Source organism: Anser anser, assembly GCF_964211835.1.
Source record: "Anser anser genome assembly, chromosome: 19".
NCBI lineage: Eukaryota > Metazoa > Chordata > Aves > Anseriformes > Anatidae > Anser > Anser anser.
The window spans coordinates 14,408,982-14,432,557 of NC_139740.1; the positions used below are offsets into that span (position 1 = coordinate 14,408,982).

Consider the following 23,576-nt stretch of genomic DNA (forward strand, 5'->3'; position numbering starts at 1 on the left):
AGCTGCTCCGGAGCAGCGAGCGCGGAGGCTGGGGCGCAGCGAGCTGGCTCCAGCTGACGGAGGAATGTTTATTCGCCGAGAAGTCTGTAATTTTTCCAGCCCTGTATCTATTTGCGGCAACGTGACATGTGCAGCGTGGTGTTCTTTGCAGGCTTGAAGTCTTGTAAAAAATTAATTGTGTACGCAAAAAAAAAAAATTTGGCTTTAAAATATTAAAACCGATAGTGGGGAAGCGAGAGCCCCGTGCACGCAGCCCGCGGTCCCCGTGGGGGGCTCAGGGGCCAGGGCAGGCCCATCCCAGCACGGACCCATTGGGATGTCCCTTCTGGGGGGTCCCTGCAGCCGGCTGCTGGCCGGGGGGTGCCGGTGACCGGGACCCCCTGGGGGCTGTGGGGCCGCAGGCTGGGAGCTGCCCGTGGTGGGGGCGATGCCGCCGGCTGTCCCCCCCCCGCCTGTGGTGCAGGCACGTTTCGGGGCTGCAGCCCCACGTGCAGGGGCTGCGGCGTCGAGCGCCCGAGGCCGGGCTGCGCCCGGGGGGCACCCGATTGAGGGGAGCCCCCAGTACAGGGGGGCTGGCTTGGGGGGGGGGGGGGCGTGCTGCAAGCGGGGGGGGGGGGGCTGGGGTCCTGGTCCTGCAGGTGGCGAGGCGCAGATGGGGGACATGGGGGGGGTGTAGGGACAGGGTGGGGGGGCTGCGGACCCACAGCGTGCCCCGTCCCGTCCTGTCCCGTCCCGGGTGGGTCAGCACCGGCACAGCTCCGCGGGGGGGGCGCTGCCTCCGCCGGCGATGGGGGGAGAGCTTCTGGGGGGCTTCCCCTTCCCCGGGGGGGGGGGCTGCTGGGGGGTCTTCCCCTCCCCGGGGGGGCTCCGGCCGGGCCACGCTGGGGCGGCGGAGGCGCGACCCTCCCCGGCTGCGTGCGGGGGGGGGGCTGCGGGAAGCCGCCACCTGCCGCCCCCCCCCCCCCCCGCCGCCCCCGGTCCTCCCCCCCCCCCCCCCACGGTGTCCCCCCCCCCCCCTCCATCCCTCCCAAATCCCGCTCGGGGGCGGCGGCGGCGCGGCCCCTCCCCGGGGCAGGGGGCGCGGGGCCGCGGCCGCCATGGAGGAGGAGCCGCCGCCGTGCCCAGCGCGGGGCCAGCGGCAGCCGGCGGCCGGGAGGCTCCCGCCGCCGCCGCCGCGCCATGGGCCGCCTCGCCGCCGCTGCCATGTCGGCCGCCTTCCTCAGCCCCAGCCTGGCCTTCAGCTCCCACTTCGATCCCGGTGAGTGCCGCAGCACCCCCCCCGCCACCCCCCCCCCCGGGGCCGCCCGCCCTTCGCGGGGCACCGGGAGCCGCGCTCCGCTCCGCACCGCTCCGCACCGCCCCGCATCTCCCCGCACCGCCCCGCATCGCCCCGCATCGCCCCGCATCGCCCCGCACCGCTGCAGCCCCTCCGCATCCCCCCCCCCAGAGCAACCCCGGCTCCCTTCACGCGCCCCCCCCCCCCGCATCCTCGCAGGGGTCCCCCCGCTCCCCTGCCCTGCCCGCAGCCCCCGTTCCCACCGTGGGTCCGACCCCCCCCCGGGCACCGCCGCAGCCCCCGGGCTCGGTTTGCCGGCGCCCAGCACCCCGCACCCCGCACCCCCCCGGCCCCCTCCCGTCCCCGCCGCCCGGTGGGTGCCGCTCGGGGCCCCGCTGGGCGGCGATGAATGAAGCGCTCCCTCGCCTCCCGCGCCGCCGAATGTCGCTCCGGTGCCCCCCCCCGCACCCCCCCCGCCCCCCCCGGGCTGTGCCGGATGGGAACGAGCCGCGGGGGCTGCGCTCCGCGGGGGCGCAGCTCGGCGCCGCTCCCCGACCGCTGCTGCGGCCGGGCGCCGTTGCGGTCCCGGGCCGGGGCGAACCCAGGGATCCCCCCCCCCGGGGCCGCGCCTCCTCCGGGGGCACCGGGCTCGCTCCTTCCCGCCCGCACGGCCGCGGCGGGGCCCGCCGCAGGGAGGAGGACGGCGCCCGGGGCTCAGCCCGCAGCCGTCGCCGTGGCGGATCGGTGCGCGGCGGGCACCGGGAGGAGCCCCCGCTGGCGCTAGGAGGGCGGCGGAGGCCGGTGAGCTGCGGGGTGCGCGGGGGGTGTGCGGGGCCGTTATGTAAGGCCTCGCTCGCGCTGCCTCCGCAGGGAGGCTGCCGCCCGGCGCGGAGCGGGGCTGCGGCTTTTGTGTGCGCCCGGGGCCGCCGCGGCGCCGTGCCCCGGTAGCTGGGACGCGCGGGCAGCCGGCCCTGGCCTCGCGGCCCTCCCGGTGCGGCTGGCACGTGCGAGGGGCACGGGGACACCCTCGCGCGCGGGGGATCCGACCCCCCGGGAGCAGGCGGCGGGGTGGCGGCGCCCGAAATGCGCGGTGAACCCGCAGGGGAGCATCTCTGCGGGGTGCCAGCGCCTTGGCACCGTCCCTTTGTTTGCCGGAGCTGGGGAAGCGGCGCCAGGGCTCGGCACCGAGCACCTGCCGGCGGAGCGACCCGTGCCCTCGTGCCTCCAGCAAGGTCCTCGTGCAACGGAGACCGAGCGCTCCCCTCGCTGGACGCAGCTCAGCTCTGGACGCCAGCGCCGGGCTGCAGAACCCGGCCGCACCGGGTCCCTCGTCCCCTCCTCGCCTTTGCGCTGCGCCGCTGCTGCTCGCCGGGAGCGGGGTCTGGTGGCCGCCAGGGGCTGGGGCTGTGGAGGGATTTCAACGTGCAGCAGCCCGGGATTTACCCAGCCGGGTCTCTGCTGGTGGAGACTTGGTTCGCAGCCTGCTCGGTATTGATTTGTGTTAGGGAGGAAACCTCTTTATTTGCATCTAAAATGTGGCAGCGCTGGGAATGAAGATGTATTTACCGTCCTCGTCCTTCGGTATAATTTTTCTCCGGGTTTTCTCAAAGCGCCCAATTTGCCATGCTAATCCTGTCAACCTGGGGATTTGCAGGGCACGTTTGATTTAAAAATCCTCCTGCAAGAAGGTTTTCTATCGCTGCCTATCGCCATGCTGCGGAGCGCGCTCCCGAATCCGGGACTCTGCTGCTGCTACAACTGACACCCACGATTACCGTCAGGGAAAGAAATTAAAGGGGGGAAAATGTATGCTCTGCTTCACGGGCTTGTCGGTCTTGGATGTTTGGCAGCACCTCCTGTCTGCGCGGCGGCCCTGATTTCCCTGGTGTTTGCTGGTGCCTGCACGGAGCACGGGGAAGCGCCTGGGGGGCAGAGCCTGGCACGGCGGCCAGGGCCAGGGCCCCGAGGGCCGAGCCACCAGCAGGGACAGTGCGGGGACAGTGCGGGGACAGTGGTGTCACCTGGGGGTGGAGGTGCTGCTGAAGCCCCTGCTCCGTCCTCAGCTTGTGCCATCGGTGAGGCTGCTTGGCTGCGCCCCTGCCAGGCTGTGCCGGGTGCCCGGTGCTGCTCTGGGGGACGGATGCTCCCCGTCTTGTCCCAGCGCTGGGGGCTCAGGGAGGGGTCCCGGTTCCCCCTCCTGCTGGTTTCCCATCTCTCTTCACCCATCCGCAGGCCAGACCTGGGGATGCCCTCGCCTGGTGAGCAGGGAGCTGGGTCAGGGCTGGTGCTGGAGCTGGGCTCCCACCAGGGTGACCACACCGCGGCCGGGAGCATCGCCGCACCCCTGCCTGTCCTCACGGGCCATGTCCCACCACGTGCCCGTTTGCTCTGAGGCCAAAGAAGCTCCCATCCTCGCGCTGTGAAGTCTGTGGCAGCTCCGGCGGTGACGTGAGGATGTCCCCCCTGCTCCCCGCCTGCCCCCGGCTCTGCCGGTGCCCTGGCTCCCAGCCCTGGACTTCCCCGTCTCAGACCGAGGAGCACATTTTGAAATCGTGAGAAACATCCTCTCCTCCCCTGCCCATATTTCTTCTTCCCCTTTTCTTTCCGAGCAACACAGTGACGACTTTTTAATAACGGAAGAGCAAGCGGAACCGCTGGGTGCGGGTGGGAGACCCCGGCTGGTGTGCTGGGAGGCAGCGGGACGCTGCAGGCAGCACGGGGACTGTGCTCAGGCTGCTCCGTGCCCCTGGGGCTGCGGGCACCATCGGTGCCCCACGGCCGTGCCCCGGCACTTTGTGAGCCCTGGGACGGCTCCGTCTGCCCCCCACCCCGCTGGGAGCCGCACGCCACCTGCGTGGCTGGTCCTGGTGGGGGTTCAGTGGCCGGATTCAGCAGGCGCTCCAAGCGTGGCCGTGCAGCCTGGGGGGAGCAGGGTTGGGGTCCCGCTCCTGGACCCCACACATGTCAGGGCAGCGAGGGCTCAGGGCAGCGAGGGGGGCTCTCCACAGCCCCCAAAACATGGGCACGTGCTGCTGCCCCCTGCCCCAGTTGTCACAAGGGCCCTGCGTGGCAGGGGGCTGGGGGGAGCGCAGTGGCAGAGGGGCCGAGCCCCCAGGGGCACCAGGAGCCCCAAACCCCCCTGGCCGTGCCCGATGCAGGGGGGTGAGGGCAGGAGGATGGGTGCCTCTGGGGACGACGGGGGGATGTGGGGCAGGGAGCTGGGCCGTGGGGCGAAGGCGGCTGCTGTGGGGGCGGCGTAACGCCCGGCAGAGCGTGGGGAGCTGCGCGCCCGCCTGGCTGCACGTCTCCTCCAGGAGCCGGTGCGTGGAAGGTGTCAGCGGCACGGGGCCGTCTGTCCGTCCGTCTGTGGAGGCAGGGGGGGTCCCACAGGGCCAGGGTGAGGGGCTGTGGGGGTGGGGGGCTGGCAGCGAGCCCCGTGCCCCCCTCCCTGAGCCTCGCAGCTGGGCTGTCGCTGGAAATGGCGTTCGCGCAGCACCGCAGTGCAGCAGGGCAGCTGGGCCCCGCGCTGCGGGAGGACGGATCCAGCCGGCAGCGCCGCTCCCCCGGGGGTGCCCGGTTGCTCTCCCCCCCCCCCTTTTTTTCCCCTCCTTCCCTCTCTCGGCTTGCTGCTCCCTCCCTGCTCCCCCGCCCCGCGCGCACGGGTGATTCCGTTCTGGATGGCGATACGGATCCCTGTCAAAGCCGATTAGGAGAAATTAATACGCTGAGGTTGAAAGGGCTCCGATCGCGGCGGTGACTCACGGGCTCCCTGCCCGGCTCTCCCCGTCCGGGGGACGCGAGGTACCAGCGCAGCTCCCGCCCTGCCCAGTGGCACCAGGGACGTGGGGCAGAGCCGGCACCGGCACCGTGCTGCAGGGGTGCGGGGGGCTGAGCCGTGCACCTGCATGCACGGCCCCAGTGGTACAAGGGGGCTGCCTCCAGCTGGGGGGGGGCCGCATCCTGCTGGGGGGCTGCGTTTGGCTGGGGCCTGCCTGGTGCTGTGCCCTGTCCTGCCCCGCGGCCGGGCTGTCAGAGCGGTGTCGTGCACTTCCCAGCCTTTGCCTCGTTTGTTTCCCGTGCTCCTTCCGAGCCCTCGCTGATTCCCGGGGCTGGAAAATCCCCGCCAGGTCGGGCTCCTCTTGCACCCAGGTCCCGGCTGTGGTGCTCATCCCACAGCTGAGCCTGCCCTTACCCCGTGTGGCTCTGGAAGCCCAGCCCGAGCTTGTGAAGGCGCTGGGAGCAGTGGGGTGGGGGTCCCGGCTGTGCCCTTCATCTGCTCGCGGTCTCTGCTCCTCTCCGGCTGCCCCTTCCCCACAAAGGCCCCGTCCCTTCGGGGCCAGGCTGAGCCGTGGGGACCCTGCGGGACGCAGCCTGGAGCAGCTCCTGGACGGGGCAGCCCCGGGGAGGCCGGAGGGCGCCAGGGCTCACGCGGAGGGGAGGGAAGCCGCGCTGACACAGCGTGCCTGGGGACAGCAGAACAAATCTCCTCTGGGCATTAATCTCCCCGCAGGCCCTGAGGAAGCGTTGGCTGAGCGTGCTGCTCGGCTGTCGTAGGGCAATTACTGCTCCAACGGCGTTTGCCATCGCCGGAGCTCTGAACAAAGCCGGGTCTCTGAGCAGCGCGGGGGTTAAACGCCCGGGGGGCGCAGCAAGCCTGGCCCCCGGCTCGCTGGGTCGGGCTGGGGTCCCACGCAGTGCTCCGGCACCCACGGGGTGAGAAATCCCACGGGGAGCCAGGTGGGGGTCCTGGGACCAGCCTGAGCGTGTTGGGCTCCTTGGGGCGGCCTGGAGGGGGGGGGGTCTCCATCCCAAAGGGCGGCCGCACGGATGGCACGGGGTGCTGGGGGCTGGTGGAGCCGCTGCTCAGAGGGGGGCTGGGGGCTCGGGGGGTGCTGGGGCTGGTCGAGGGGACAGGGCTGTGTTGGGCAGCGCTGCGAGGGGTTGGCCGCCAGAGGAAGCAGGAGCAGGTTCAGGATTTCCTGCAAGTGGCTGTGCCTGCGGCAGGGACGAGGGGAGCGAGCGCCGGGGGCCAGAGGCCCCGTTTCCGTCCCCTCGCCTCTCCCAGCCGTGGCCGGTGCCCTCCCTCGCCGCCTGCTGCCGCGTTTGTTTCAACGCTGGAGCGAAGGAAAGCTCCGGTGTAGAGGCAGGCAGTGAGTGTGGGGTGCAGCAGGGCCGGGCTCTCGGTGTGTGCGGGGAGAGGGGGACCCCGGGGGCGGCCAGGGCTGCGGGGGGCTGTGCACCCCCAGTTGGCACCGAGCGGCCGTCCTGCTCCTGCTCACAGCATCCCCGACACCCCGCGGGTGGATGGACGTAGAGCCCCAGCACCTGGGGCTCCGTCACGCCAAGAAGGCTTGCTAAAATCCCATCCCGTTAATTCTCGGGGTCTCTTCCCCCTGCCCGCTGCAGCCGGAGCTGTTTGGAGACCTGTGGAAAGGGGCCGGGGGAGCTGGGGAAGGCGTCGCGCAGCCGAGTGCTCCGAAACTGGGGCAGGCAAAGGGGAGCTCCCCAGGGCCGGGCACAGCGCACGGCATCGGCGCTGAAAATCAGCGGGACCCTTCCCTGCAGCTGGGGGTGGGCAGGGACCTGCCGTGTGCGCCCCAGCCCCCAGCCGCTGCCTTTCTGCCTGCCCCCGGGGCATCCCCGGGCATCCCGAGCCATCGGGGCCACCCGGTGCCAGCTCCCAGCCAGAGGTCAGAGGCACGTGGGGATGCGCTCGGCTTCAGCCTCTTGCAGGAGCCCTGCTCGCCTCTGTCGCCCGTTTTTGGAGCTGAAGCTTCTTGTTTCATAACGTCGCTGAGCATTTCTGATAAAAATAGGCTGCCCCGCTCCACGCGGCTTCGCTCCCGCCGTTACGTAAAGGCTGCTTCGCCGGCTGCTGGGAGTCTGGTCCTGGCCTTGCTCGTGGTGCTGTGCCCGTGGTGCTGTGCCCGTGGTGCCGTGCCCACGGTGCCGTGCTCATTGTGCCGTGCCCGTGGTGCTGTGCCCGTGGTGCTGTGCCCGTGGTGCCGTGCTCACGGCGCTGTGCCCGTGGTGCTGTGCCCGTGGTGCTGTGCCCGTGGTGCCGTGCCCATGGTGCCGTGCTCATTGTGCCGTGCCCACGGTGCTGTGCCCACGGTGCCGTGCCCACGGTGCTGTGCCCGTGGTGCTGTGCCCGTGGTGCCGTGCCCGTGGTGCCGTGCCCGTGGTGCCGTGCCCACGGTGCCGTGCCCACGGTGCTGTGCCCGTGGTGCTGTGCCCGTGGTGCTGTGCCCGTGGTGCCGTGCCCACGGTGCCGTGCTCATTGTGCCGTGCCCACGGTGCTGTGCCCGTGGTGCCGTGCCCACGGTGCCGTGCTCATTGTGCCGTGCCCACGGTGCCGTGCCCACGGTGCTGTGCCCGTGGTGCCGTGCCCACGGTGCCCTGCTCGTTGTGCCATGCCCGTGGTGCCGTGCCCACGGTGCCCCCGCCACCAGCACAGCTGCCCTCGCGGCACAGCGCAGCACCCTCCGGGCGCAGGGCATGGCGGCAGCGGGCACCCCCCCGCGCTCTCCTCCCTCGGGGCACTGTGGGTGCTGAGCTCTCTCTTGCTGCCCATGGTGCAGGCGCGAGGAGCCCTCGTCGCGCGCCGTCCCCTGGGATTTCGCCTCAGCCACGGCCACAGGTTTCCTGTGATGGAGCCGGAGCCGGAGCGTCCCTGGCGGCGTGGGAGGCGTTACAGTGATTGCCTTCAGGCCTGATTTAAAGCAAGAGAATGTGATTTAAATAATCAATTAATATTGCTTCGTGTGGTTTTTTTTTAATTATTGTTTTCTTAGAAGAAGGTGAGAGTTGTCCGTGGCTGGCGTGTACCCACTTGAAATGCGGGGCTGCAGCGGGAGAGGCTTTGATGGAGGAGCTTGATTTTTTCGTTTCTAATCAAGCTGACGCGCTCGGTGTGTGCACAACAATGATGCAGCTTGGCCTGCACTTATCGCAGCCCTAATTTTTATTTCATCACGTTAGAAAATGACGGATGATCTTTTTTTTTTTAATTTTTATTTTCCGTCTAATTATTTTTTACTGCTAATTCGTCCCAAGATGATAAAATCAGAACGAAGAGGCAAGAATCAATCCTTTTAAAATCCTTCTGCACTGGTTAACTCAGCCCGCATTAAAAGACACATACGGAGAGCAGATCATCGAGGCGCGCCTCGCATTTAAAATTAAAATCTGGTAAACCCCGGAGAGGCTGCAGGGGTGGCACTGATGGGAGGAGGTCTCCGGGGCTGTGAGTGCTGGGTGCTGCCCCCTCGCACCCCGGGTTTGGGTGCCAGGGGAGCACAGCCCTGCCCGCGGGCTCCTGCGTGGCTGCTGCTGGACCCGGCTCCCCATGGGTGACCCTGTCCGACCGTGCGCCCGGGTGCCTCAGTTTCCCTCCGGGGCTGTGAGGAGCAGCCTCGTGTCGGCGTGCTAAATGGCAGCGGGCGGCTTCTTGCTGCCTGGATGCAGCCGGGTGAGCAGAGCGCTCATCCTTTGAGGTGTAAAATTGCTTTCCTGGAAGCTGCCTGCAGATCCGGGCCCTTCGTCTGGCCGGGGATTAAAATGTTACCAGGGTTGTGCTTGCGCCGGGAGAGCTGCTGGGAGCAGCTGGACGTGGCGATGGGTCCTGCGAGTTTGAACCCAGCCCAGCACCCTGCCTGAATCCGGCCCCAGCACCTGCACCCTGCACCCTGCCCGAATCTGGCCCCAGCACCTGCACCCCGCATCCCACACCCTACTCAAACCCACGCCCAGCCCTTTACCTTGCACCCTGCCCAAACCCACACCCAGCCCAGCACCCTGCCCAAATCCAGCCCCGGCACCCGCACCCTGCTCGAGCCCACACCCAGCCCTGCACCCTGCACCCTGCCCGCTCCCACATGGGCTCCTGCTCCCCGTTGGAACAGACGGGGCAATGCCAGAGGGCGGGAACCCCCCCGGGGTGCTCCCTCCTTGTCCCACTCCCTTACGCCTAGCTGCCACCGGTGCCGGAGAGGGTCCCTGGGGCAATGGTGGGGTGACAAAAGGGGTCTGAGTGCCGTGGGGCAATGGGTGTCCCCGTTGTTCTCCCCGAGCATCCTCATCCTGCGGGCAGCGGGTCCTTGTTCCGTGCTGCAGGTGCCGGGTGGGGAAACTGAGGCATGGTAAAGTGGCTCGAACGGCACCTCCAGCAAGGGGCTGGGGGACGGAGCTGGGGGGGGGTCTCGGGTGTTTGCCCCAGCGGGAAGGGAAGGAGCTGGGGGGCCAAGGGCGGGCGGCCGCTTGGGCAGGACCCCGCAGGGCAGGACCCCGCTGCTGCCCACCCGGCTGTCGGTGCGGAGCCCTGCGGGGAGCCCCGGGCTCTCCCCTTCCGCACACGTCAGCCCCGCTCGCTCCTCGCCCGCTCCCGCCGGGCAGAGGCGAGCGGCGGCGGCGGCAGCATCCCGGCGGCGTGCGATGGCTGGCGGAGCGGCCGCAGGCGCTCGGCGAACGTGAGTCAGCAAAGGAGCCGGGAAGGGCTGAGCCCTTCGCTGCGGGGCTCTGGGGGGGGGTGGGCTGCAGCCTTTCCCGGTGCTTTTTTAAGAAAGGGATTTATTTATTTTTTTGGGGGTGGCGGGAGGGTTGTCCTGAGCTGGTGGGCGACGCAACAGGATGCAGGGGGGCGGCAGCGCGGGCAGAGCTGCGCCCCGCTGCGCTCAGCATCGCCGGTGTCTGTGCCTTGCCGTTCTGCCCTCGTTTGCCGGAGCTGGACGGGGGCCGGGGCAGGTGGCACCCTGGGGTCTCTGCCGAATGCCACCCCCCTGTCCCCTGCTGTCCCCCCAGCCTGGGGCCGGGGCTCTGCATTGCCTGCCTTGCGGGCAGCGCTGGAGCATCCCCGCTCGGGGGCTGGCCCCCGGTGATGCAGCAGTTCCCGCTGCCTTGCCCGGCCAGGCTGGGGATGCACCGAGCTGGCCGCTCTCGGCATGACCCCGCGGCGAGGCTGGGCTGTTGGGGGGGGGGGCTGCGGCTGGGAGGGTCCCGCGGGACCCCCGTGGCCTGGAGCGGGGAGGGGGGCTCATGGAGGTGTCAGAGAGAGCTGTGCAGGGCTCCCCGCCCTCCTGGGGTGCTGGTGACCCCCCTCCTGCCCCAGTCTGGGGCTGTGCTGGGGTTCGGCCCTGGGGTGCTGCCCCCCCAGCCCCAGCTCTGCCCCCCCAGGCTGCTGGTGCCCAGCCTTGGTGCAGGGGCTGCGCGGTGCCAAGGCCGGGGGGGGAACGGGGCCGGTCACGGCTCCCACGCCGCCAGTTGTGCAGGTGGGGAAACTGAGGCAGGCCCAGGCAGCCCCCGCTGCGCCTTGTTTTGGGAACTGGTTCATCGGAAAAGCTCCATTTCCTGAGCCGCGGCCTTGGGGCGGCTCAGCTGACGGTCCCTGCTGGAAGGGCTTCTGTCGCCGCGCTCTGCTCCCCTGTCGGCGTTCAAAAGGCTCTGCTCGGTGAGTCATTTTCTCTCTTGCTGTCCCACTATCCAAGGAAAATGGTGACATTCGCTGTACAAAGTGTGTTCACCATGGAAACGAGCTGAAAGCAGAGAGAATGCCACCCCCGGCTCCTCCCAGGTTTCGGCTGTGCATCGCTGAGCCTCAGAAGATGGCTCTGGGGCTCCTCGGCGAGCACCGACACTTGGGCGAGCTCCGGGCCGGCCGCGCTCCGAGGGCACGGGGCAGCCCCGGGGTGGCTGTGCGGGGCGAGCGGGGCCATCCCCAGCCCTCCTGCCCTTCAGGTGCTTCCCAAGGGCACGCGGTGCGGGGGCAGAGCTGCGCTGGCAGTGCCGGCCCTGCTCCCTGCCCAGCGTGGTGCTGAGCCGCTGCAGGCGGGAGGGTTGGGGTCGGTGATGGCGCAGCCCCGGCGCTGGCGATGCCCCGAGGCGCGTGCGTGGGAGCAGCTCCGAGCGGCTCAGCGCCGCGCTTGGTGGCCTGGAGCGTGGCTGTGGTGCTGGACTGGGGGGCTGGGAGGGGGTCCAGCGCGTGGCTGGATGGCCCCGCATCCCTGCCCTCCCTGCCCTCGGTGCCGCGGGGACGGCTCCGCGCTGCTGCCCGCGGCTCCGGGTGCAGCTCCCCGGTGCAGGCGGGCGCGCGGGGACGCGCTCGGTGCCGGCGCTCGGTGCTGCTGCGGCTCCCTGCTGGAGGCCTTTCGCTTCCTCCTGCCACAATCTGCCGGTTGTTCGGGAGGCTCTGGGCGGAATGGTAATGTGGCAGCTGCCTGCCCGCGGGGGGCACGGGGGGCTGGCGGCTGAGGGGACGTGGTGCGGGCTGGCCCCGTGGGGTGGGCGCCAGGATTTGGGGTTTCTGTGCCGGGAGGTGTGGGGGGGTCCGGCCAGGAGCAGCCCTGTGTCCAGTGGGATGTGGTGTGGGGCTGGTGAGGGGCTTGGGGAGCCGGGGCTGTGGCTTGCCCAGTGGTGTTCACCCCGACGGAGCTGGGCAGGGTGCGGGGAGCCGCCGGTGTCAGCGGGAGCAGGGGTTTGGGAAGGCGGGGGGGGACCTGGGACCCCCGAGCCGCTGCATGGGGTGTCATTGCCACCGTGCAGGTACCACGCACGGAGATTCTGCTCCGTGCAGGCTGCCTGCGGGGTCCTGCCTCGGCCCTGGGCCCCCCCCGTGCTCCCCTCCCTGTCCTGGTCCCGAGCTGGGGGCACAGCGGTGCTGGGAGCCTGTGAGCAGTGCCCCTGCCTGCCCCAGCCCCAGGGTGCATCCACAGCCCCCACGCCGGGCAGGGCCCCCCTGGTCCATCTCCTGACCCCTCCCCTCATGCCGTGCCCCCCCCATGTCCCCGCAGACGGCACCCCCCTTAGCGAGCTCTCCTGGTCCTCCTCGCTGGCCGTCGTGGCCGTTTCCTTCTCTGGGCTCTTCACCTTCATCTTCCTCATGTTGGCCTGCCTGTGCTGCAAGAAGGGAGACATCGGCTTCAAGGTGAGCGCGGGGGGAGGCCGGGGTGGGCAGGGGGGGTGCAGCCCCCCAGCGCGGGGCCAGGCTGCTGTGCACCAGTGCAGGATGTGCCCCAGCTCGGGACGGTGTCGCTCCGGGGAGCTCAGCCCCCGTGCATCGCCACGGGCTCAGCATCACGGCAGGCCGTATCCTGACCCTGCGCCGCACAGTGCCGGGATGCCGCAGGGCTCAGCATCACTGCGGGCCGTATCCTGACCCCGCCAGGCTCCCTGCTCCGCGGGGCCAGGCCATGGCACGGTTAAGGGCCGCCGCAGTCCCACCCGCACGCCCCCGGGGTGGGAGGCACCCTGACCTCACAGGCACAGAATGTGCCGAGAAACAGTTTTCCCTAATTGCTGGGATTTTTGTGGAGGCTTGTGGCGCCCGCGGCAGGAGGGGGGTCAGGCAAGGGGGGGGGGACACGCCGGGCTGTTGTGTAACCATCCCACACCGTCCGGAGCACCTCTCCGTGCCGCAGGGGAACAATGAGCCCCCTCGTGCCCCCCTGCTGGCTATATAGGGGCGCCGAGCCGCGGCCGGGCACTGCCCGTGCCCGGTGGGTTGCGGCGCGCAGCACCCCGGGGGGCAGCGCTGCCGGCGGCGTTGGCAGCACCATGAGAGGCGGCTGGGCTGGGGCAGGGCGATGCTCACCCTCGCCTACCTGCTCGCCAAGGCGGCTTTCGGGAGCCGGGCGCTGTATGGGTGCCGCCACCAGGTATTGGGGTTAGGGGCTGGGGCAGCGCCTGCCGCTGGGGGGAACCTTCCTGGGGTCTCCGTGCACGGGGGTGTGTGATGTGCAGGGGGTGCGGGGGATGTGGGACGGGCTGTGGGGAGTCCGTGGGGTCAGTTGTCTCTGCTCGGTGTGTGTCCCCCCCGCCCCGCGCGCCCCCCTCCGCCCCGGCCCAGGAGTTTGAGAACGCCGAGGGGGACGACTACGTGACGGAGTTCTCGGCCCAGGGCTCGCCCGCCCCGCAGCATGGCCCCGAGGTCTACATCCTGCCCCTCACCGAGGTCTCGCTGCCCATGGCCAAGCAGCCAGGGCGCTCAGGTAAGCCGAGGGGTGGGCACCGGGACCCCCGTGCAACCTGACCCTGCACCACCATGCTGTGGGGAGGGTCCAGGAGGGATGACCCCAGCCTAAGGGTTTAGCCAGAGCAGCTCCCGGGCAGGGGCAGGATGCTGAGGTCCCTCCGCACAAAGGTCCCTGCTGGCCAGCACCCTGAACCCTCGCCTGGCACCGAGGGGAGCGGCGTGCGTCCCCACCGGGGTGCAGTGGGACACGGAGTGCCCCGTCCCATGCCATCCGCCAGCCCCAGCCCTGCGTAAACAAGGCAGCGAGTGGGAGAGGAATCCGGGGGGAGGGGGGGGGGGGCCGCTGTGCCACAGCCCCCTCGCTCCCATTGTGGCGCTCCCCGGCTCGGAGAATGGCAGCAGTGTGATGGGGCCGGCGCGGTGCGGGGCGGCGCAGCGCGGCCCAACAATGGCCCCATTGCTGCACCCCTTGGCATGGGTGCCTGAGGGGCAGGACCTGCCCCGGGAGGGAGCCGGGAGGGGGGGGCTAAATGCCAGCGCTGCAGCTCGGCTGCGCTCTGCTCTCCCCATCCCTGGGGAGGAGAAGGGGTGGGGGACGGTGCCCGGGCACACCGGTGCCCCACGTCCCCCAGCCAGCACAGCCCCAAGAGGGTGCCCGGCAGGGAGAGCGCCCTGGCTGCGGGGTGCCTGGGGCTGCCCCCCCCGGTGCTGAGGGGACAGCAGCCGGGGACAGCGTGGGGCGGCACAGCGGGGGCACCGGGACTCGGCCGGCACCAGCGGGTAAACGGGGGTGGGCTGAGCGCGCGGGCGCACGGGCGCGCAGGCACAGGGGCAGCTGGATGTGCGCCTTTACAGTGCAGCTCCTCAAGTCCGCGGACCTGGGGCGGCAGAGCCTGCTGTACCTGAAGGAGATCGGGCATGGCTGGTTTGGAAAGGTGAGCGCTGCCGGGGGGGGGTGCAGAGCCGGGGCCGTGGAGGCACGGGGACGGCGGGGCAGTGGGACACCGGGGCAGTGGGATGTCGGGACACCGGGGCACTGGGGCAGGGCGCGTGCAGGATCCAGTCCCTGCAGGGCTGCTCCAGCTCTCGTGCCACGCCGAGACGGGGGCTGCAGGGGGTGCGTTTGCCCGTCGGGACGCCAAATGTGGGGGTCAGGGCTGGGGATTACTGGTGAGGATGGAGCGGGACACGTCTGCCCCTTTGCCCCGAGGTGTTCCTGGGGGAGGTGAACTCGGGCATCAGCAGCACCCAGGTGGTGGTGAAGGAGCTGAAGGCCAGCGCCAGCGTGCAGGACCAGATGCAGTTCCTGGAGGAAGCGCAGCCCTACAGGTAGGTGCGGGGTCGCTCCGTGGTGGCACCGGGCTGCTGGGGGCAGGGGGGGAGCCCCCAGGCTGCGGGCTGTCCCCCCCATGTCACATCTGGCTGAGCAGAGCTGTCGCACGGAAGACGCTGGGTGCCTCGCCGAGCTCTCCGTGCCGCACGGCTCCGTCCTGGGGCTCGCTGGCTGCGGGGTGCGGGGAGCTGCTGGTGTCCAGCCCCGGCTGCGCTGAGGTCATGGGCACGGAGGGAGGGGGGGGCGCGGAGCTGGCCTGTGCCCTGTGAGAGCTGAACAAATGCCCCTTTGTGGCGTGTCCCGGGGTGCTGGGACACAGTGGTACCCGCTCCCGGCCCTTCCCGTCAGCCCGCGCGCCCCAGGGCCCCCCCCCGCCGGTGCTGCCACCCCCAGCTCCGGCTGGCTCGGCGGCAGGCCCCGCGGTGCTGACGTGCCCCTCGCTCTGCCCCTCGCAGGGCCCTCCAGCACACCAACCTGCTGCAGTGCCTGGCCCAGTGCGCCGAGGTCACCCCGTACCTGCTGGTGATGGAGTTCTGCCCACTGGTGAGTCCCCCGTGTCCCCAGGGAGCCGCCGCAGGGCCATGGCTAGCCTCTGTGGCCACTCGAGCTGCCGAACGGCGTGCCATCGTGGTGGGGAGGCACGAGGCACGGCTCTGCCGGGCTTGGCACGGCTCAGCCGAGAGCAGAGCCAGCACCTTGGGGCAGGAGGGGACCGGGGTGATGGTGGCACCGCCCCGCAGGGTGACCTGAAGGGATACCTGCGGAGCTGCCGGGGGGCCGACACCATGGCCCCGGACCCGCTGACCCTGCAGAGGATGGCGTGCGAGGTGGCCTGCGGCGTCCTGCACCTGCACAGGAACAACTACATCCACAGGTAGGCCGCCTGGGGTGGGGGGGGGGGTGTGGGTTGGGCAGCCCCCCCACCGGACACCAGCGTCCCCCCCAGACCTCTGCTCCTCCTGCCCAACAATATCCTGGTGCTGAGTGAGTTGCACACGGAGACTCCAGCATCAGTGATTTTGTTGAGGAAGGGGAGCGCTGCCGTCGGGGCCACCCCACCTGAGCCGGGCTGCTCGGGTGCATCCCTGCGAGCGATGCTGTGGCTGGGGGGGGGTCGTGGGGCGGCATGGCTGTGCTGGAGGGGGGGTCCTGCGGGCATCCCGGTCTCGGTGGGTCCTGCTACACTCAGGGTCTCCCCACCACGCACCCGCACTGTCCTGCTGTGCGCCCCAGCTGCACGCACCCCCTCCAGGGCTGGTGCCAGCACGGGTAGGCAGTGCCCGGGCGTGCATTGCTCGGGGAACCTGCTTTCTGCTTGGCTCAGCGCGTGACGGACGGACGGATGGACAGAGGCGCAGCTGGAGCGCCGCGCAGGAATTCCTGCTGTGCATTTGGTGGCTTGGGTATCGGCACGCCCGGCGTTTGGCCGCCGCGCAGCCACCCTGGTCCCACTCCCACCGCCAGCCGCGGTGCTGCCCGGGGTGCCCGCGGGTGGTGGCCCCGCAGCCCCTGGGCGGTGGGTGCCCTGTGCCCCGCCATGGGGGTGGTGACAGCGCCGAGGTTTGCTTGGCAGCGACCTGGCCCTGCGGAACTGCCTGCTCACCGCCGACCTGACCGTCAAGATCGGGGACTACGGGCTCTCGCACTGCAAGTACAAAGTAAGGCTGGTTTGGGTGAGCAGGGGGCAGCGCTCGGCTGGGGGGGGAGGCTCAGGGACCTGCTGTGTGCACACACAGCTCTGCACACACACACACACCGCTCCAACCCTTCCCTGCCATGCCAGGGCAGCCCCTTGCCCATGCCCTTTGCTGGGGCAGCGGGTGGGTGCTTCCCCAGAGACCACCACCCCAGAGCCTGTGAGCGGTGCTCAGCGCCCCAGGACCGAGCTGTCCGTGTTGGCTCGTCCCCAGGCAGCCCAGGCTCCGTGGCACGAACAGGGCTTTGCTCCCACCAAGTGCCCTGTGCCCCTGCCGGGGCTGGATGTGCCCCTTGGCAGCTGCAAGGGCTGGGGCTGGGAGGCAGAAGGCGAGCGGTGGGGGGAGGCTGGGGGTCTGCCGGGGGCTCAGGACGGGGAGACGGCGGGAGCAGGAGGACAGGGAGGAGGCAGAAAGCAGGGGGTGGCCAGCCTGGAGGAATGGCACGGTGGGGCTGGGGGCTGGCGAGGGAGCAGAGCAGGTGCCGAGGGGCTCGGGGTGAGGTTATGGGGTGGCACAGCGGGGCTGGGGGGGGGGGTGGGGGTGCCGGGGCAGTTGGCGCGGCGGTGTGGCCGGTCCCTTACACGTAGGTTTGACGTTCTCTTCTCGTACTGACCCTGCATACTTGGCAGGACGACTACTTCGTGACGGCCGACCAGCTGTGGGTGCCGCTGCGCTGGATCGCCCCCGAGCTCATCGACGAAGTGCACGGCAACCTGCTCATCGTGGACCAGACCAAGGCCAGCAACGTCTGGTGAGCAGGGCGGGGGGCACGGGGCCGGGGGGGGTGCTGCTGCCGGCGCGGCTCGGTCTAAAGGTGCGGAGGGAGGCAGCCGGCACCTGCTGGCATAAGCAGGACACGTCAGGGTGCATCGTTTGTGGGGCTGCTGGATGGTGGTGGGATTGGGGGGAGAGGGGGTCCCCGTGCGCCCAGCATGCCGCCGTGCCCGCAGGTCGCTGGGCGTCACCATCTGGGAGCTGTTTGAGCTGGGCAGCCAGCCCTACGACCACTACTCCGACCGGCAAGTGCTCGCCTACGCCATCAAGGAGCAGCAGCTGAAGCTGCCCAAGCCCCAGCTGAAGCTGTCGCTGTCGGAGCGCTGGTGAGGAGCCCGGGCCGGGCTGCGGCCGCATCCTGCCCCCTTCCTCTCCCTATTTCCCAGGGGTGGGAGGGGGCTGCGGCGGGGTTCACCCCGTGCCACGGCTCCGGCACGGCGAGCAGCTGCTGGAGCCGGAGCAGGGCAGCTGTGCTGAGCCCCGCTCTTCGCCGCGGCAGGTATGAAGTGATGCAGTTCTGCTGGCTGCAGCCCGAGCAGCGCCCGACGGCCGAGGAGGTGCACCTGCTGCTCTCCTACCTCTGCGCCAAAGGCGCGACGGAGGCCGAGGAGGAGTTCGAGAAGCGCTGGAACTCCATGAAGCCCAACAGCAGCGCCAGCGGCAGCCACCACGGCGCCGAGCTCTCCTCCTTCCCGCTGCTGGAGCACTTCTCGGCCGATGGCTTCCCCTCGGACGGGGACGACATCCTCACTGTCATGGAGACCAGCCACGGCCTCAACTTCGAGTACAAGTGGGAGCACACCAAGACCGAGCACTTCCAGGCCCCCCTGGGGTCCCTGAGCCCCAGCAGCGCCGCCCGCTACCACGACCTCTACTACCCGGCTGCGTCCGCGGGGCGCCTGAGCCTGGGGGTCTCGCCCTCCTGCTACGAGTGCAAGCAGCCCGGCTGCCCCGGCCTGCCGGCGCCCGGCGTGGTGCCCATCCTGGGCGCCCACAGCCCCTCGCTCGGCAGCGAGTATTACATCCGCATCGAGGGGCCGGCCGAGGGCGGCGCCGAGCTGGACTACGCCATGTGCTCCTACAGCCCCGAGGGCGAGCGGGGCTCCCCGCGGCCCCCGTCCTGCTGGAGACCCCAGGGCACGCGGGGCGGCAGCACCTACGACTCCGACAGCAGCCCCACCGTCTCCCTCAGCATGGAGCCGCTGCTGGGCCACGCGCCGGCGGGCGAAGGCTCGTGGGAGTGCGCCGAGTACTACCCCTACGCCTGCCCGGGGCAGGAGCAGCGCGGCTACGAGCCGTCCCCCGGCCACGGTGCCGAGCGGTACCTGCTGGAGGACGAGCACACCAAGCCAGGCGGCAAGGACTGGCCCGTCCCTGGCTTCCAGCACAGCATCTTCGGCGACCCTCTGGGCGTCTCCCCCTCGGTGAACTGCGCCTACAGCCCCCGGGGCTACGGGCAGCCCCCGGGGCAGAGCGCGACCCGGCCGGACTGCGTGGCGCTGGAGCTGGGCGACGACAGCCCCCCGGGCGCCCCCCTCCCGGAGGGTGGCAGCCCCCCGGCCCTGCAGCAGCCCTGGGCCTCCAACAGCTCCTCCAACAACAACATCGGTGGCAGCAGCAGCCCGGCCGCCCGCGAGCCCGGTGACAGCTGGTGCTACCGCCGCATGATCACCTTCCGCGGGCTGATGGCCAAGCCGCTGGGCACCGTGCCGCGCGGCCAGCCCCAGCTCGGGGGGTCCCCGCCGGGCCTCGATTTCCGCCGCCCGCGGCAGGATCAGGCCCTCAGCACGGCCGGCGGCTCCTCCCCGTGCTGCTCGCCCTCCCCGCGGAGCCAGGCCTGGCAGAGCCGTGACTCATCAGCCTCCGGCCGCTCGCAGGCGGCGGCGCTGGCTGGTGGCCCCGGCACGCCACGGGGCCCCGGCGCAGCCCCGGCAGCCGTAGCCGGGGCCCAGCCGTGCCCGCAGGATGCCCGCCCGGCCGAGGGCATGGAGGGGAGCAGCCCTGCCCGCAGCCCTGTGCTGGGGCTGGGGGAGGCTGCCCCCATGGCTGGCACCTCTGCCCCAAACCCCGGGCCCCCTACGGAGCCCGGTGTAGATGGTGCCCAGCCTACGCCGGAGGCTGTTGAGGCACCGGTGCCCGGGGAGGCCGCTGCTGACAGCGGCACGTGTCCTGCCAGCGACACAGACAGGACCCCGGACAAGACGTTCTCCAGCGCCAGCTTCCCCGGTGGGGACGACGGGAGCGACGAGGACACGGCAGAGCTGACCTCCGGCGTCTTCACTGACTTCTCCGGGGACTACATGGAGAGGGTGGACATGGCCCCGGCGTTCAAGTCCCTGCAAAAGCAGGTGGGGACACCGGATTCCCTGGAGTCCCTGGACATCCCCTCCACAGCCAGCTCCTGCGAGGTCTTCAGCCCCACCGCCTTCGCCCCCGCTGGGCAGCCCAAGGCGCTCGACAGCGGCTACGACACCGAGAACAACGAGTCCCCCGAGTTTGTCCTCAAGGAGCCCCACGAGCCCCGAGAGCCAGAGGCCTTTGGCCAGCTGGGGAAGCCGCCCCCAGGGCTGCCGGGGGGCGAGGGTGACGTCCCGGCCCCCGAGACGCGGCTCTCGGCATCCTTCAGCGCTGAGCTGCACGGCCTCTCCGAGAAGAACCCGTACCGTGACTCTGCCTACTTCTCCGACTACGACACCGAGGCCGAGCGTGGCCCCAAGGACGACGAGGACAGTGACGGGTCTGAGACCCCGGAGGCAGAGAAGGAGGGGTCCCAACCCCATGCACAGGACCTGGGACAAGCCCCCGGGCTGGGCGAGGACCCGCTGCACCCCCCAGGAGCCCCCGGGAGCCCCCCGGCAGCACCCAGCACAGCAGAGGCATCTGAAGCGCCGGACATGGGGGTCTCTGCAGGGGACTGGAGGGGGGCAGAGGCTGGGGATGCCCCAGCTGGCCCCACGGCACAAGAGGCTGGCACCGACCCGAGAGTCACTGGCACGGGGCTGGGCACCGATGGAGACACACCAGGGGTCTGCGGTGTCCCTCCAGGCTCTGTGCCGCCCAAGACTTTCTTCTTGTCCCCAGTGCCAGCGAGCCCCGAGGAGCCAGCGTCGGGCAGAGGGACCCCCGTGGCTGAGGGCATCCCCGGACTGGGGGGGGATGCAGCGGGGGGCAAACAGACTGTGTCCCCCACGCCAGGGCTGGGGGAAGCGGGGCTGTCCCCAGAGGGCACCGGGGTGGGCATCGCCCCCGGAGGGGACGCGCCAGGAGGTCCCAGCACGCTGCTATTGGGGGCTGAGTCACCAGTGCGCTCTCCCCCGGGGCTCTCCCTGCTCCCGTCCGCCCGGGAGCCACGGCCGGCCACCTCGGAGCGGCGAGAGGAGCCTGAGGAGGAGGAGGAGGACACGGAGGACAGCGACGAGTCGGACGAGGAGCTGCGTTGCTACAACATCCAGGAGCAGAGCGAGGAGAGTGAGGAGGAGCCGGCGGCCGTGCCCATCGTGGTGGCCGAGAGCCACAGCAGCAGGAACCTGCGCAGCCTCCTCAAGATGCCCAGCCTGCTCTCCGAGGCCTTCTGCGAGGACCTGGAGCGCAAGAAGAAGGCCGTGTCCTTCTACGACGATGTCACCATCTACCTCTTCGACCAGGTGAGGGCAGGGCCCGGGGAGGGCGCACCTTGGTGGGCACGGCGTGGGGGCATTTTGAGCTCCAGGCTTGCCACCAGCAAGCCACCAGCATCTCCTTCTTCTCAGGAAAGTCCCACGCGGGAGCTGGGCGAGCAGAGCTTCCCAGATGCCCCCGATCCTTCAGGGCAGCCCCCGGCCAGCGGCAGCCCCACGAGCCCCACGAGCCCCGCCAGCCCCACGGACAGGCTGAGCGCCTCCGACGACTCCTCGGACGGCAACGCCTCAGAAGAGAGTAAGGGGGCCGGTGGGGGCAGCGGGGTGGTCTTGGGGCCGGGCGGGTGACCACCCCCCCGTGGGCTCAGCCCCAGCCCCCTCGCTCTGCGTCACAGGCGGTGGCTTCGAGTGGGACGACGACTTTCCGCTCATGCCGGTGAAGCCGTCGCTGATGTCCTCGCTGTCGGGGACGCCGGCGGAGCCCGACCCGTCCGTCCCCGCGCTGCTGCCGGCGCCCAAGCAGGTGCTGCCCATCCAATTCTCCCGTTTCACGGTCTCGCCTGCCCCGGTGTCCCGGTTCTCCATCACCCACGTCTCCGACTCGGACATGGACTCCATAGGAGGTGAGTCCCCGCCGCGTGCCCACCCTTGGGGGGGGTTCCCCAAGCATCCGGGACCCCCTGCTGCCCCGCAGGGCGCCTCTCCACAGTGCCACCCCCTGCAGCCCGGACACTCGGTGACCTGTGTCCCCTCGGGGACCAGTCACCCCCGGGTCACCTCGTCCCTACGAGCACCGTGCCCGGTGCCCTGCTCACGCCGCCTCTCCGCTCCTTTCCAGGCAGCAGCGAAGACGGTGACCGGGAGTGAGCCAGCCTGGGTGCTCACCTGCTAGCGCCCTTGGCACCGGCACCGGCCGGCGGCCACGGAGGACAAGGGGCGGCCGGAGTGGGGCCTGGCCCGGGCTCCCGGCACCGAGCTCCGTTTTTTTTTAGGGGGATTTGGTCGGAAGGAGTTTGGGTGCTGCTGCTGGTCGGAGCCGGGCACGGCCCGGGGCGAGGCGGTGGGTGCCGGCCGTGCGTGCGCGAGCGGATGGCTGCGCGTGTATACATAGATATATATATATATATATATAGACATATATATATATATAAATTATAGCATTTAAGGGGTAGTGCCCTGACCTTGCTAACATTTGCGGAGTCCCCCCCACCCCAGTGAAGAACCCCCCCCCCCCACCTTGGCTTCTTGCCCACATGTGCTCCCAAGGCGGTGTTTGTCCCCACGTCCCCCTGTGCCATGCACCTCGATGCCCCCCCCGTGTCCCTCTCTGCCTGGGCTGGCGCTGGCTCTTGGTGGCTGGGGGGGCTGGGGGGGGGGGTTACAGGGCCTGCAGCACGGCTCGAGGGGGCCGGGGAGCTCCCAGCCCTCGCGTTTTGCCTGGCCCTTCTGGGGAGCAGCCCCTGGCCCAGTGAGGGACCCCCCCAGGGGGGCTGAGAAGCTGGGAAGGGGGAGCGCCAACCCGACTATTTTTGTATTTAAAGAAAAGGAAAAAAAAATACTAAAAAAAAAAAAAAAACCAACAAAACTTGCTGTTGACAGAACTCACATTGACGCGGTTTTAAGTTATTGTTGCCAAAGAGATGTAAAGAGTTCGTGGAGGCATTGGGGGATGGGGGGGTGGGGGGGGTGGGGGTCTTGTGGTTTGTTTGTTCAGGGTTTTTTTTTGTTTTGTTTTGTTTTTTTAAATTCATTTAAGGCTTAGGATAATTGTGCAATTCCAGCTTCCAGAAGGAAATGGGACTAAGCGGAGCTGAGCGAAACCTTGAAATCAGGGCTGTTTCCTTTGGGGCCAATAGACCAAACCCTGAGGTGAGAAATAACCCCCCCCAGTCCCCCCCCCGTCCCCCCCCCAGTGTCCTACAGCCCGGGCTGGCTCCCGTGGGTGCGTGGGGTGAGTGCACTCGTGCACGGACACACGCGTGTGCACACACAGACACGTGTGGCTGCGTGCCATGGGATGGGGCTGGGGCTGCTTTTGGCGTGGGGGGGGGGTGGCTCGGTGCTGCAGCACGAGCCCACTCCCCAGCACGGCGCGGGGGCAAACGCCACGGGGTGAGGCGCAGCCTCGCCGGGCACCACGTCCCTGCCCACCCTCGCACCTTCGCCAGCCCACCCTGATCTCGTGCCTGCTGCCGGTGCCACGTCTTTGCCCCCCAAGGGACGAGCGGGGTCCCCAGCCCCAGCCCCGAAGGCCGGGGAGGCTGCGCCTGCCCCGTGCCCTCCCTGCTGCACCTCCCGCAGCCTTCCTAATTTACTGAGCTCAATTAGTGCTTTATTTAAGTGCTTTATTTAAGCTCTAACCCGGCCCTAGCCCCCTGCCCCCGGTCATGCCCCAGTGTGGCTCCGCTGGGCCCTCTGCTTTGCGGCTGGGGGTGCTCGGGCCCCTGCCCCCCCCCCCCCCCCCCCCAGCCCTCCCATGTCCCCCCAGCCCAGGGTTTGGTCTATGGCGTGCAAGGCAGCTGCCTCTGGAGGGCAGCATGAGAACAGAGCTGTGTGCGGGATATTTTTTTTAATAGAAAGGCTATTATTACATTGTATATTTTACCAATACGGGTCATAACTGCTGTATTTTTTATCAGTGCTGATTTCCATACAGCTCCCAGCATGTGTGTCAAACATCATCGGGCCAATAATAAAGTTTTTAAAAATATCGTAAGCCGTTTCCTGCCCGCATCATTCCCCGGCAAGCAGGAAGGGGCCACGCCGGTGGCAGGGGGGCCGGGGGCTGCTCTGGATTTGGACGATGAGGCGTGGGAAAGCTCCGAGCTGCGGCACTGGAGGGCTCCATCACCACAGATGCCCCCCCGCCCCCCCCCCCACCCCCCGGCTAAGGAAAACACGGGGTACCCGGTGG

The 23,576-nt window shown here is 69.7% G+C and overlaps 1 protein-coding gene across 10 annotated transcripts; it reads left to right on the forward strand.

Annotated features, from left to right (window-relative positions):
- The first annotated feature begins 1,094 nt into the window (after window positions 1-1,094).
- On the forward strand, window positions 1,095-23,478 carry AATK (apoptosis associated tyrosine kinase). Of its 10 annotated transcripts, none has more exons than XM_083804951.1 (14): window positions 1,095-1,258; window positions 12,061-12,194; window positions 13,116-13,257; window positions 14,097-14,176; window positions 14,452-14,570; window positions 15,030-15,117; window positions 15,315-15,448; window positions 16,148-16,232; window positions 16,901-17,022; window positions 17,222-17,371; window positions 17,545-20,689; window positions 20,795-20,960; window positions 21,058-21,285; window positions 21,501-23,478. In XM_083804951.1, the coding sequence occupies exons 1-14, from the start codon at window positions 1,180-1,182 to the stop codon at window positions 21,527-21,529; spliced, it is 4,701 nt and encodes a 1,566-aa protein (XP_083661077.1). In that variant the 5' UTR covers window positions 1,095-1,179; the 3' UTR covers window positions 21,530-23,478. The 10 variants fall into 10 exon arrangements, 9 of the variants coding, with proteins under 9 accessions (XP_083661077.1, XP_083661076.1, XP_083661081.1 ...); XM_083804950.1 differs by having other exon boundaries at window positions 1,109-1,258; window positions 16,883-17,022; XM_083804955.1 differs by lacking the exon at window positions 1,095-1,258 and adding an exon at window positions 1,951-2,077 and having other exon boundaries at window positions 16,883-17,022.
- The last annotated feature ends 98 nt before the right edge of the window (window positions 23,479-23,576 follow it).